Source organism: Anastrepha obliqua, chromosome 1 (genome assembly GCF_027943255.1).
Source record: "Anastrepha obliqua isolate idAnaObli1 chromosome 1, idAnaObli1_1.0, whole genome shotgun sequence".
In the NCBI taxonomy this organism is placed as follows: Eukaryota; Metazoa; Arthropoda; class Insecta; order Diptera; family Tephritidae; genus Anastrepha; species Anastrepha obliqua.
In genome coordinates this window covers 125,822,418-125,837,304 of record NC_072892.1, presented here as the reverse complement: position 1 = coordinate 125,837,304, position 14,887 = coordinate 125,822,418, and the positions used below count along the sequence as shown (strand labels likewise).

Below are 14,887 nucleotides of genomic sequence, written 5' to 3'. Positions count from 1 at the left end.
AAACAAATAGTCCGTCCGTACGTCTAACTTACTTAGAGCTTACAAGTCCGTTGTGATACCACTGTGCGACACGGGAACCTTGTTTATTTATCTTCAGGAAACCATTTTGAGGCTCTTATGAAGCGCAGGATTGGTATAATACCGATGCTAGACAGTTCTGTAAGAGAATTGAAAAAGGGTTTACTTAGACAACCTGCTCTGATTTTAGCTAAGGCTGGCCAATTGCAAAGCAGTGCTCAACTGTTTCTTCTTCTTCCTCATCTCTACAACTTTTACAATATTCATGGGAGAAAACTCCTAGTCTTTTTCTTGTTTTTTTTTTTTGCGGCCATAGTAGCATAGCTGTTACACACGTATCTTCATTTCTCCATGACTTATTGGCCTCTTGGATCATGTTGTTTTTTATTATTAGCTTACTCGTGGTCATAGTTATCCCAATGATACTTTTGTCACTGCGCAGTTGTAGAGCTGTACCTTCCCTGGCTAGCTCATCGGCTTTACAGTTTCCCTCAATATCCCTGTGCCTCGGAACCCAAATAAGGCTGACCTTGAATACGACGCTAATATCATTTAGGGATGCCCGGCATTCCTGTGCAACCTTTGATCTTAGTAGTGGCCGCCTGGCTATCCGAGAATATATTTATAGTATTTTTCGTTACGGCATGCGCATTTATATTATATATCTAGCCACTTCTTTTATTGCTAGAACCTATGCCTGATAGACGCTGCAGTAGTCTGGTAGTCGAACGTATAGTTCCAGTCCTAATTCCTTCGAAAACACTCCATAGCCAATCTTATCGACTAGCTGGGAACCAGCTGTATAAAAATTTTATTCCCCCCTTCTCCATGCCCTGCCACGCCTTTCTTGACGGTATACTCGTCTTATGCCACTTACAATAAACTGTTTTAAGTTTCTCTAATGACAAGATTGTGAAATAACCAGATTTTTCAAAAAAACAAGTGACCACAGTGAGATGATTCTTCTGCGAACAACTTTTGTTGGATTAAGCTCATCTTGAAACACCCAAACTGTTGATTGCTGTTTTCTTTGCAGTTCATATGCATAGATCCATCATATCATAGACGTGATTTGAACTATCGCGGCTGAATTTCTTATACATTTCTTTACACCAATCGACACAAGTCTTTTTTAGGGAATTGCCACATTATGCGGCATCCAACGAGAACAAATCTTCTTGATGACCAAGTATCAGACTTTCCTGCGGCATACCATGATGGTATCTTATATCTATGCATAGTGCAGATTTGAGTGCCACAAAAGACTCTGAATAATGAAAAAGTTGACGAGCTCCTCTTTTAGCGAGATGAGCAGCTTTCATTCACTCAATGTCTTCCAATATTTCATAGCCTGGAATCCACCACAATAAATGTTTGATGGCTTGCCATTACATTTTCTCTATATATATTTTTTATTTAATTTGTTTTGGAGAAATCTAATATGACCCAACTACACATTGATATCATCGACCTTTTCAATCGGCATGTAACCAAGACCGAGACTTACTTTAATAATATTGTTTATCACCTTGGTTTCCCGTTCTTATAGGAAAATCAATGTATTGCAAAAATGGTCGAAATGTGCGAATTATTAATATTTGATATAATTAAAATTTTCAAATATCACGCAACACTTGAGCAGAAGGAGTTGCACAAGCTAATCTGATTAATCTGCAATCTCGTTTTCGATGGATGAGATAACTAAAGCGTTTAGTATTTATTGGGACTCTTAGTTACTTACTTATATGCTTACTTATATGTATATCAGGCCATATAGTATTAAGGATCACAACCCGTTACCGGATAAAGGCCGACTACCACAAGTCTCGCCAGGCGTCTCTGCTTTGCGCGCGCCTTCTCCAATTTATTACACCAAGCGACGATAAGGTTCCCTCGACTTGGTCCTTCCATCGGAGTCATGGGCTTTTCCTACGTCGTTGTCCTTTAACTTGCCATCGGAACACTTGATTTGCTGGAGCTTCTGCATCCAGCCAGCGCAAGCACTGAATATTGATGCACTTAACTATGTCTGTATCGTCGTAGAGCCCATACAGCTTGTGGTTTATTCGACAGTAGTAGTTATCGCCAACATGAAGAGGACCGAAGATTTTCCGAAGTATCTTTCTCTCGAATAAATGAAAAGGGCGGCTGCATCAGTTTGCGACACAACGAAGTTCAGTTACGAGAGAGATGCTTAGCTCCAATAAAAAAGAGTCATCTTCGATTGAATTTGGAGCTCTTGCGATTATAAGTAAGAACAAAAGCCGTCTAAAAATCCCCATCGATTTTCATGATTTTTCAACTACTCGCGAAACCTCCATAACAACAACAATATTAAAAAAGTCGTAGAAGCAAATGCATGGGGAAGTTTTGAGCGCCTCGCACTACGACGAAATTCCACGATCTTAACGCTGGAGTGAAATTAGCTGGTTAGCTGACAATGTGCTATTTACTACGAAGTGGGCAAACACAAATTACAAAAATCAAAACCTACTGTAAACAAGAACAACAATTTCCCAACCTGTGTGCGACCGAGAATGCTCTGCGGCGAAATCGAGCTTAATAATATTGAATCGATATTTCCCAGTTGTAACAGGTAACAAAAACTTTCTTGATAGTTTTTTTGTATTTGGTATGGAATGACCGTTCTTTCGAAATCTATCTCTACGCACAAAAAGTGGTTGTGGTTGTACGAGAGTCATTTGACAAGTCTGTGCAAAAAGAAAAACTACTTAATTGTTTGGGATAAACCCTTTTTTTATTTTTCCACATAGTCTCCTCTTAGGCTTAGACATTCCGTCGAACGCTGTTCTAATTTGTTATTCCCTACCGAATATGAGGATCTGAGAAGTATCCATTCGTTGCTGCAATGAGGTCCTGGTTTGAATAAAATCTTTTTCCCACCAGCTATGTCTTAAAACTGACGAACAAATAGTAGTCCAAGGGATACGAGGGAGTTTAATCTGGAGAATAGGTGGGATGTAAAACGAGTTGGAGCCCTATGTCCATTATTTTTATGAATACAACTGCTGAGGCCCGAGCTGGTGCATTGTCGTGATAGAAAAGGAAAGTCAATCGACATCCTCGATTCAAACAAATGCCAAATACTAGTAGTGTCATCTCTCCGACTTTTCAAACGACCCTCGTATGCCCCAAAAGTGTATGGAAAACTACTTCTGATGTTACAACAACAACAAAAGCTGTTGCTTCTTATATTCAAATACATTAAATTTTTTAAAACATATTTGTCTAATAATTTCATAATCCAACCAATCCTTTCGTCAGTTTCAAAAGAATATATTTTTATTGATTCGATTCTAAGTAGCAGCAGGTCGGTACTACGGATACACAGAGGTCATAATATGAGTTAACCAACAGTTCATCTTTCTAACCGAACACTAAAATCTATACTAAAGACATAACTCGTTAATAGTTTCTACTTTCAAACGATGTACTTACGAATTATAAAACAATTAAAAAGCAAAGCCCAAGAATTTTTTAACTATACAACTTCCGCATACTTACATACGTATATGCCCAATGCACAATGCTTTTGAGCAGCAATGAAAATCAACGCACACGAATCATATGAAAGGTTGGCCACCTACTGTCGCCAACTTCATAACTAAATACTCGTGTGCTTTTAAACTTTTTATGGACCATCAAATATGCGGCTTCATCTTTCGTAACTATGAACTATGGAATTGGCCTTATTGCTTCTAATGAATGCTGCCAAATTCTAATATTGCAGATGCGATTTGACATTCACTTGCAAGAGACATAAACCAACGTACAACGGATTGCGTGCTGCTTAAAAAGCTTTATTACCACTGTGTCAGATTTTCTTTCTACTTATGTGTGCGTGTCTGTCTGCCTTGCACGAAATTGAATGGTATACTAAATTAACGATAATGCCTTTAACACTCAGAGGTGAGTGAGTGGCTAGCGATGTTCTACAGTTATTCATCGGTCGGATATGGATACTTAGGCCTATTGATAAAATTATGATATTATGACCCTCTGTCGCGGGGTGAGCGCTACTATCAAAGTGCTTGCGTATCACTTGTTGATTTTTGATTACCTCTAAATTGGGTTTGAACAAGCACATTCAGCTAAGGTTCGCCAAAATAAGCTATGCGGAAATCCATGCAATGTTGTAATGGAAGAATTATTCATTTAGTTTGTGGCATCATTAAACACAGTCGCCGGCTAGCTGGTAGTGTCAGAGACCGCATTTTATGTTACGAACATGAAAACGGCTGTATGCAGTCAATTTACTAAGAGAAACTTGAGTGCCATTTTCATGCATATGAAAATGAATAAAACGCATATAAATCAAATATACATATTTGTCTATGTTTTTGAAATAAATACTCATTTTTGACTTTCTCTGCATCTGAGTAGTCCCGTTTTTCTGATGTAACCAAAATCCAAACAAAGGTTCGTGTGTCTTATCGGCAGTCTTATCTTTTTCTGCGCTCTTTTGGTAGGGTTTTCAGGTATGAATGAATATGCATCAGTACTGTATTATTTCAAGAGATATATCGCGAGCGTCAAAGAAAGTGTAAACCACTTATTGATAATTTTTGACTATTTAAATATTTATATTATATATTTTATAATTTCATTTATTTTTTATTATAAAAATAATATAATTAAAAAGGCCATAAATTTAGTTTGGAAAATTACTTTTATTCAGTTCGATAAGTCTACCTTTTGATTCGACTATGGCCTTGAGATAGCCCAGAAACGAATCGCAAGCTGCCCAAATATGGGGGTATTTTGACCCACCCGCGGACAATGGCTTTTTTCTGCGCCTCGTGACTCGTGAATCTTTTGAATCAGACCTTGCTCGTCAAAATTACCCAAACAGAATAATCCATCGGATTCGCGTCTGCTGAATTTGAGAGCCATTGTGTGGACGCTATGAAGTTCGTAACGTTGTTTTTCAGCCACTCTTGATTCACTCGAGCTTTGTGAGACGGTTCCGAGCCCAGTTGCAACGTCCATGGTCTGCCACCGAAATGTTTCTAAAATGCTTTCCCGATAATATAATATTTTGCATTTACCTTGACGCCAGGCTCAATGAAAACGATTGGAGAGCGCCCATCTGATGATGCTCGTGCATCAGCTACACGAGGGGTCTGAAGTTAGTTACACTTCGAGTGCCGGACCCTGTAGTTCACACTAGAAAAACTATTAAAAGTAAAGTTTCGAACTTTGTACAAAATTCCGACAAATTTCCATCAAAATTTCAAACTTTTTACTCAAAATTTTTATAAAAATTTCGGTTATGAAGTGCTGTGCAAAGAGCAAACTTAAAGTAGATCAAAAATCAACGTGATTTTTTTGGTCTCTTGTGCATTTTCTACATTTAGCGCCTACTCCACTTTTTTTATTTGGAAGCAAACTCCGAACCTCGTAAGCAGAAAAATTATAAAAATTAACGGAATTTTTGAACCGTTTGAATATTGCATTTTGTTCAAATTCTACGAAATTAAATAGGCTATAAAAGCGTATACCCAAAATTTTTGTAAAAATTTTGAAAAATATTTTAAACTTTGAGGAAATTTTTACAAATTTTGTACAAAGATCGACATTTTACTTTATATAGTTTAGCGGTAATTCGAATTATATTTTCATAAAAAAAATAATATAATAAAAACTTGTCAATATATGTAGACATTCTTTTAACGCTGACTGCATACAACTGAGTTCAAAATATTAGGAGCGCAAATAATTGCAAAGTTTTGACTACTTCTTTTAATTTTTTATTTTTTTTTTTTGTAGCCCAATACATTTTGGGATAATAAAGTGAATGTTCATGTTTGATTCGCGTTGATTTTTTTCTTCCGCATAGCGAATGCTAGAAACTTATTTTATATGGATTATGAAATGCGCAACGCCCCTGTTCAGCCACTTTGAACTTGCACTTTGTTTTAAACAAAATTTACAAGCTGTAAAACTGCACGCTAGAAATTTTGCCAAGAATTCTAATTAAAAAGTTTGAAATTTTTAATAAATTTTTGGAAAATTTTCCTTTTGTTTTAGAAATGTTAACGAAACAAGAAATAAGGGATTTTGCAATAAGAGGTGTCATTCCCGTAAAATATCAATGGTTTCGTTGCTTGTGTGGCACATAGCGTCTTGTTGTCTTGTTGAAACTAATTGTTGTCCAGATCAATATGATCCATCTCCGGCCATAAAAAATCGTTAATCATCTCTCCATAGCGCAATCCATTCATCGTAACTGTTGTTCCAGCTTCTTTCTGGACCTTTATAAGGTCCAATGACTCCGCCGGACCATAAACTGCACCAAACTGTCACACGTTGAGGATAAAGAGGATTTTCAACAATAACTCTTAGATTTCTGAGCCCCAGATCCTTCAATTTTGCTTGTTGACGAACCCACCGAGGTGGAAATGGGCTTCATCACTCAAGATGATTTTTCAATGGAATTGCAGATCATTTTCAGGCATTTCCTTTACCCAATAAGCAAAGACACGACGTTGTTGGTGATCGGCCGGGTTGAGTTCTTGTGTTAACTGGACTTTATAAACCTTAAGACCCAAATTTTTATGCAAAATACGGTGTAATGACGTTTGTGGAATGCCTAGTTCCAAAGAACGACGAGGAATGGACAAATCTGGGTTTTCTTCAAAACTTTCGGCTACAACAGCAATATTTTCGTCTGTTCTTGAATCGTCTCTGCCAAATTTTCACCATTTTTGTAGTGAATTTTAATAATTTCAATGCGTTGTTTAAGCGTTTATCGTTCCATTTCTATTAATGGCGTAGTTTCTACTTGACAAATATCAAAAAAATGACAGCTTTAAAAGTGGCATCTACCGAAATAGCGGGCTATTCAAAACACGTGTTATTGGAAAGCCCTTTATATATCGCCACTCGCATCTTGTTTGGTTATATATGATATGATAAAATACAAACCAGTGCCCACTCATTTCATTAAGGGGCGAAAAAAATATACAGAAAATTCAGGCCGCAGCTTAAAGTTACTTTTAAAATTTAAAAGTTATTTAGTACTTTGTTGGGTATCCTTTATTATCAATTAGAGCTTGAAGTCTAGCAATTTTTTATGTCTTTTGGACTAGTTTGTGTCCACCCTTCGAGTATGATTTGCGGGCAAAAAATGCACACAAATATACACAAATTTTCGATGACACTCAAATCCGGTGATTGTGCAGGAGTTTCAACATTGTGAGGACATTTATCTACTACCTTTGTTTGTATTATTCATGACTTGTGCTGCTGTCACTATCTTGATGAAGTCATCAAAAGCCATCTTCAATTTGTAATTTTCTAACGCCTTGAACAAAATTTTCTTGCAGAAGTTTAAATAAAAATATTTGTTCATTGTTTCTTCCATAAAAGTTAAATGTGAAACCACATTTGATGACGTGAATGCACAAACCATGACGTTGCTACGTTTTATAGCAGCTCACAGAGTTTGGGACCTTGCGCCATTAAAAGGGTTGTCATCTGGTCCAAATAATTTCATTTTTAGCTCGTCTTCAAAAAGTGCTGTCCTCTAAAATGCTGGGGTTCTATTTAGATGGTATCGCGCAAACTGCAACTTCTCACTTCTACTCCTTGAACTTGCGAAAGGTTTATTACGGACTATTCCGCCACATATTACCTAAGTCTTACTTGACTATTTCAGTTAACTCTGGAGTGCTTGTTTTCTTCTATTGGCGCACAACTAACACTCTTTCTCTGTGAAAATTTAATTTGCGGTCTTTCGTCTCTTATTTACCACACGATTTTCATGCATGAAGCGTTCAATAATGTGGTAAATTGTTGACGAACTTAAGTGTACCATTTCAGCTACCATATTTTGCTCCAAAACTTACCCACGCTTTTCTATCGAAGTACGTGGTCAAACAGTTGAAAAAAAACGAGCATACATAGAATTTAATATTCCTTTAGGTCAAACGCATACTAAAAATGCAATTTCACTTGTTGAAACTTTCATCGAGATAGCAATACTTTTAACTGTATCATTTAAGCTGCGGGATGAACTCCCTGTATGTTTCTGGTTGTTTCTTTGCATTAAAATGAAATGAGTCGACAATTTTTTGTATTTTATGTGTATTTGTTCCCTTTTCGCAAAATATTATTAAACATTGAACACTTTACAAAAAAATTGTATCTGTGTCAAATAAGCTGTGAGTGACTGTATGATAAATTCTATTTCTGCAGAGTCATATTAAACCATGCAAATTTTCATAGCCAAAAATCGGTATCCCAAATTGTTGAATCGTTTTTGATGTTATGCAGTTTGCAAGCAATTCAAGCAACCTCGTCGTCGACAGAAATAAAGTGCTAAGTCGATTTAGATTGTTTTGTCAAAAGTACACAGACATATAGATACTTGTATATATTTCAGTCCTAAGATGTATTTTGGAATATTTAAAAATATATATTCTATTCTACCCAAATATGGTGCTTTGAAAAATGTTCTTTCTTTTTTTTAAACATCCGCAGTCGAGGCCAACGCGTATCTACTGATTTGATTCCAATTTTTATTTGACGTTTTTTACGACTTTTCTTGCTTTTTGCTGGCTGTTCGCCACTCACTGTTTACTAACTGCTACTGCACCGTTTATTTATGTATTTACAGTTATTGGCCAACAAACTACGCCGCCGGAATTGCCAATTTACGGTGATCCCTACACGGAAATTGCACTGGATCTAGTCTTCCCAAAGGGGAATCCAACATTCCTGCTCGACGGCAAGAAGTTGCAGCTGTTGCAGCCGCTCGATCGCGATGAGGAGAATCTGAGTCACATTGTCTTTCAGGTGAGTGCAACGCCCGTCTGTTCTTAGTTATGAGCAGAATAAAGCTAAGCTAGAGAAGCAGCATGCACATATTTGCCAAAGTGTATGGTCGGTTGTGTGCGCGTGTATGAGTGCATGCAATTCGGCGCACCAAAGGCGGTAGGCTGCTTGCGGCGAAATATATGCCATGTGCATATTTGCTAACGTATGCACACACACACATATATACATACATATATATATGAATAGTAAATGCATGCATTGGGATGTGCAATGGCAGTCATAAAAAGCTTTTTAACCACCCAAAACAAAAACAAACAGAAAAGACAAGCTTGCGCTGGCTTGCCGCTGTGAGATTTTACTCGGTGAAATGCAAATTTTTATGGCAACATTTTACAGTTGCACGCCAGTTGCAGAAAAACAAAAACATGCTTGCTTCAAAACAAATATGCCAACATTTTACGACTGCTTTACTTTTTGCCGTTTGGCGTGCAGCGAAACAATTTTTTAAGTACATCTTCCATTTCTATTAACTGTAATATATTTTGTTCTTACATTTTCCATTTTCATTTTGCTGCACCACAGGTCTCCTGCACCATTCGTGCAACAAACAAGCGACGCAACATTCCGATTATTGTGCGCGTATCTGATGTCAACGACAATGCACCGCGCTTCATGAACACACCCTATGAGGTCACCGTGCCGGAGGTAAGAAATGAAAATTTTACGAAAAAAATAATCAGGAATACTCAAGAACAAAACTTTCCAAGGCTCATTCAAAAAAAAAAAAAGAAATTAAAAACTTACTTAAATGTAGCAGACATTTACAATAAAACCACAAGCATTCGCAAGCACAAACCTCTTCGCTTCAATCTTGATAAGTCGCTTAGCGGGAAGCGACCACCGTCGCATTACTGCCTCAACCCGCAAATACAATTCCCGCTTTGATTGTTTGTTGTTGTTCGTAATATTTGGCAAAACGCAAAAGTACCTTTTGTATGCGCAGAGCATAATCACAACAACAATAGCAAGCAAACAGCTCAGCAGCACCGCTGTGCTATGTCTGCATAGAACGAAACCGCAATTATCGTGGGCAACGGGAACAATTAAATATGAAACGCTCCAAGGCAGTGGACCTGCGCAGGTCCGCCGCAGCACTAGCTAGCCGCTATTTCGGTTACAGCTGGTTTTTCGCTTCACCGGCAAGTTAGCCAACCTGGTGGGTGGTTATTGTGAGCGCAACTGGTTTTTCGCGCCCACGCGCGCATTTATTTCATACCAAATGCAAATATTGCCCACAAATACTTGCGGACTCTGGCTGCTGCTACTGTTGTGTTTGTTGCAACTCGTTTAAATGGCTCGCAAAGCAGTTCAGTTAATTTTGACGTTTACTGCAAAATAAACGAATATATTTATTAGTGGTTGACTGCTGACGGGAAGAAAAAATTAGAAAAATTTAAAATGGGAATGAGAAAAAATGAACAAAAAATTCCAAAGACTTAAGCGACAAACTTGGCAGAAATTTACCGAAATTGGATTTTTTATGAACTTATTTTTATTTTTTGTTATTATATTCTATTTTATTTGAATTTAATTCAGTTTGGTTTTGTACTACATTTATATATTTTGTTTTTCTTTTTAAGTTATTTAAATTTTTTATTTTATTTAATTTTGCTTATTTTATTTTTTTAATTATTATAATAATATAATTATACAACTGGCGCGTACACCCTTTTTGGGTGGTTGACCGAGTTCCTCCTCCTATTTATGGTGTGCATCTTGATGTTTTCCCCCAAATGGGGGGACCTGTAGTTTTATGCCGACTCCGAACGGCAAATGGTTTTTATAAGGAGCGTTTTAGTGGCAGAAATACACTCGGACCGCTATTAGAAAAGACTTTTTCTTCATTTTGGTCTTTCACCGAGATTCGCCCCTACAATCTCTCTTATTATATTTAAATATATTATATTTTTTATTTATTTCATTAATATTATTTTCTTGTACTCTATTTTATTTTAATTTAAATTGGTTCTGTGCTACCTTTATATTTTTCCAATTTTTTATTTTTTTGGGTTTTTTTTTCATTTTATGGCTATAATACTAAATAATACAAAATACTCATATTTGAATACAAACAAACGACACTAGTAGCAAGGGCTTGCGATTTAATTTTTTTAATTTTTTTTTTTTTTTATTTCATTTTATTATTAATGCTATTATTATAGCTGCATCCGAGCAAGTAGTTAATAAATTCGAAAAAAATCTATTGAATCCAACGTTACAAATGGTTTAATAGCTCTGCATTAGCGGCAAAGGACGCTAAAAAGTGGCCAAGGGGAGTCACTGTAAACATCTCGTTGCTACCACACGAAAGTAAGGAAATCATTAACAGCGAAATCGAGGCCTTCAGGCTTCTTGAGTGAAATCGCCAAGCATGTGCTGGCATTGCGAGCGGAGAAGTGGTGAATCAAAAGCAGCTTATATTAAAAAATAAGTTCACTACCGAGGCTCTTTGTCGGCGGTGGAAACATCAATCATTATCATGCTTGGAAATCTTTCCATCCACATTGTAGCGAATTTTTTATAAAGATCTTGTCCTAAACCCATACAAGATCAAATTAACTCAATAATTAAGGCATCTTGATAATTTTGTGAAAGTCATATTATGTCACTGAATCAGCTACAAACCCTCTGCGCGATTTTCTTCAATTTTTAGCCAGAAACCACCGGAAGGGAATTGTTGAGCAAAAACTAAAACCAGAATCAACTACGTGATTTCAATTTTTAGTCAGAAACGTTACTAGAATGCATTGATTTCAAACAAAGCTGGTATTATACTTCTACGGATTTACTTTGTGGTCTGAAATTGTATACAATCCACTGGGCGTACGATCATCAGACTCATTTTGACTTATGGAGCTTTCGTGTGCTGGGAGGTGGGGCAGACACAATCTTACCTAGCTTATATAGGAATAACAGGCACGCTCTGATGTAGCGTCTTCTAAGCTGAGATCTACACTATAGATGAAGCAGCAATGACGAAAAGACTAATGGGCTTACCTTCAACGAACCTTGCCGTTTTTGTTGATAGTCAAGCAGCGAAGAATGTAGGTGCTCGCTCTCGTTTATCCAACAACACTACACCACCCTCTGTTGGGTCCCCGACCACTCTGAAGTGGAGCAAAATGAAAAAGCGGATGAGTGTACAAGGAAAAGCTCCGACCTTGGCCTTCATCGAGTGGGGAGAACATAAGCATTCCTGCAACGAAATGTATACTGCAATTGACTTGTGCGCAATCACGGAAACCAATGGAAGGTGGTCTCTGACTACTAACTGCAGGGTCTCCAAGTACTCTAGCCAAAATTGAAGCTTAAAAGGCCAAAATGATTGCTTGGATTCAGCAAATCAACTATCAGCGACCTCACAGGTTTTATAATGGGTCACTGCACTATTGGCATCTTTGCCAGTAGAATGGGTGTACCTTACAATGTCTTCTACAGGAATTGTAGACATGATGAAGAAATTGAGTCGGTACCACACCTTCTCTGTAAATGTGCTCCACTTCAAAGAAGCCGTGCCAAATATCTTGGCGATTATTTCTTTGAATATCTGGGAAATTTGCAATCACTAATCACTCATCACCGGAGGGTTTAGGTACCTGCTTAAAAATATCTAAGTGGTTTAAGCAACTTAGGGGATGGAAATCAAATGCAGGTATCATCAGATTGCGCCTTAGAGCCACCGAGTGCCTTGTCTTAGACAAACAACCAGACTAACATAACATAACCTTTCATTGTAAACAGTAACTCTAGTTAACAGCATACATCAGCTGGGCCTCTCTAAATGGCAAACATAATTTTCCATATATACTTGCATGCAAGCTCGGTTTCCTGTTTACACAAGTTTACACAAGAGAGATCACTTGGTGAACGGAGGTCGGCAAGCTTACTAAGACTCTCAAAAACGGTTATGCGGCTTCTCAAGTAAACAACTAGCGGGGCACTAAAGTATGATTCATATAGTTGTCAGGTTGTCAGCCATAGATATGAGGAAGAAGTAGATGCCGCTTAGCACTTTTCATTTGATATATCAGCACCACAAGGAATGATCTTCGGATTACTAGGGAATAATCTCTTTGTGGAACCGGACAGTTTAGGCACAATCTCGCTAGAGAAGTTGAATGGATTCGACCTCTTCGAGGTAGAGAAGGTTTAAAGACATACATAGTTATGCCTAGGGAAGCATTTCCTTTCTACTGAAATGGGGCTGAATGGTCACCGAGCTATAGATTACTCTCATTTTTTAGTGGTTCTCGGTGCCCTTTTTTCTAAACTTCTAGGCTTATATGATAAACTGCTTTCACTATGAAAAACATGTAAAAATAGTTTAAAATACTAGGTTCTTCAATAAGTTTTGGGGTTTGATAAGAGAGGTCATTGCTATTAGCTTTTTTTTCTTCTATTAAATATTTTGATTAACTCTTCATATGAATGAGCCCTTACAGATTCCAGATGCTCACTGCTGGGATGGAATTCATAAATAGGAACAAGTGTATTGATATTCAGGTAGACTATATTAAATAATAAAGTTCATTTCAGACCATGGAATTGTGTTTTTCTTAAAGAACCGCAAAACTTATTGAACAACCAAGTATTTAAAATTTATAATCAAAACAAGACAATGAGGTCGACTCTTTACAATCTTCCTCTGAACCACATAAATTAGACATCCTGCTTAGCAGCATGTTTGGAAAATAGTTTACGAGTCTGAGTGTGTACGATAAGTCAAAAATACGTATCATTTTATTAGAACCGGAAGCATAATAAAGAACTAAATTTTTACAAAAGCAACAAAACCGAATGCACATCAAACTAGGCTTGCTCTACATGTATGTATTCTTACTTTCACATACAAAAGCACAAATATGCATCGGTTATTAAAAATCAGCTGCCAGATTGACAGGCGCACAAGCAAAGCAACATCAAAACGAGCACTTCTGCTGTCAGAAATTTTCACATGCCAAGATGCAGTCGTTTTTTTAACTCTTATTTTGTTAATTCCACTTTTTATTGCAGTTATTAACTGGATACCTCACCAGAGCATTGCCCTGGGAGATCATTTTGCATGCATATGAAGACAAAACAGAGTGCGCTATAAAATAACCAACACAAAGTCATGAAAATTTTGTGATTGTTAAGTTTGGTTGTATGGGTGTGCGTAAGACCGAGCAATGACATATTGTAAGTTGCATGTTGCAGTCGATTGTCTAAGTTCTTTTTCGATGCATTTCTACAGCAACTCTCTGTAATTCGTGCATAGCACTTAAGTGCAGTAATCATTCGAATATCTGATTTTTTCGTTAGTATGCACGTTGAAGCAGATACATATACATACATACATACATACATACATCCATACATATACATGCACATATTGTATTTATTTTATGTTATAGAGTTGATTTGAACTACTACTACCGCTTGACTTCAAGTAAAATTACAATTTGCAGAAACACGTTTTTTTTTTGGGCATTCTTTGGCTGTGGTTTAAATTTTAAAAATTTAGTCATCTTCATCAGTCAGCGTTACAGCTCGGGGTGAGCTTTAGGTTCATACATTAGCCTTCTCCGCGATTCAAGTAGTTTCGCGATTCAAGGCAGCAGACTTCCAGCTATGTATTTTCAGTTTCTTTATATCTTCGATGACGTCGTCGAACTTGCGTTTCCTAGGAGTTTCTTCACATCGATTTTTAGGGACGTTTCTTACTCATGCGCATGACATAACCCAACGATTAAATTCATCGCGATTTGACGTACTTAACACATCTCTCCCTTTGCACATCCGCAGCAGATCCTCGTTGTATCTGATTCTATAACAACCATCCTCAACATAAGGGCCAGCGTGTGTGTTGTCTTAGACAAGCAACCTGGTTAACCTAACCTAACCATCCTCAACCCGAATTGAACCATAGAGTTTTCGTAAGAAGAGCTTAAAAGAAGAGCTTTTAAAAATTTGCAGTTTTTTCCATCCTTGATTGACATTACCCATGACTCAAAACCACACGTCAAAA

General features: G+C 37.2%; 1 protein-coding gene across 1 annotated transcript in view; it reads left to right on the top strand.

Moving 5' to 3' along the window:
* Positions 1 to 14,887, top strand: part of LOC129236030 (cadherin-99C) — a 300,265-nt gene that overhangs the window by 198,993 nt on the left and 86,385 nt on the right. The window contains exons 5-6 of the mRNA XM_054870202.1: positions 8,660 to 8,838; positions 9,403 to 9,525. Coding sequence (XP_054726177.1) covers positions 8,660 to 8,838; positions 9,403 to 9,525 — 302 coding nt within the window. The remainder of the gene's footprint in view (positions 1 to 8,659; positions 8,839 to 9,402; positions 9,526 to 14,887) is intronic.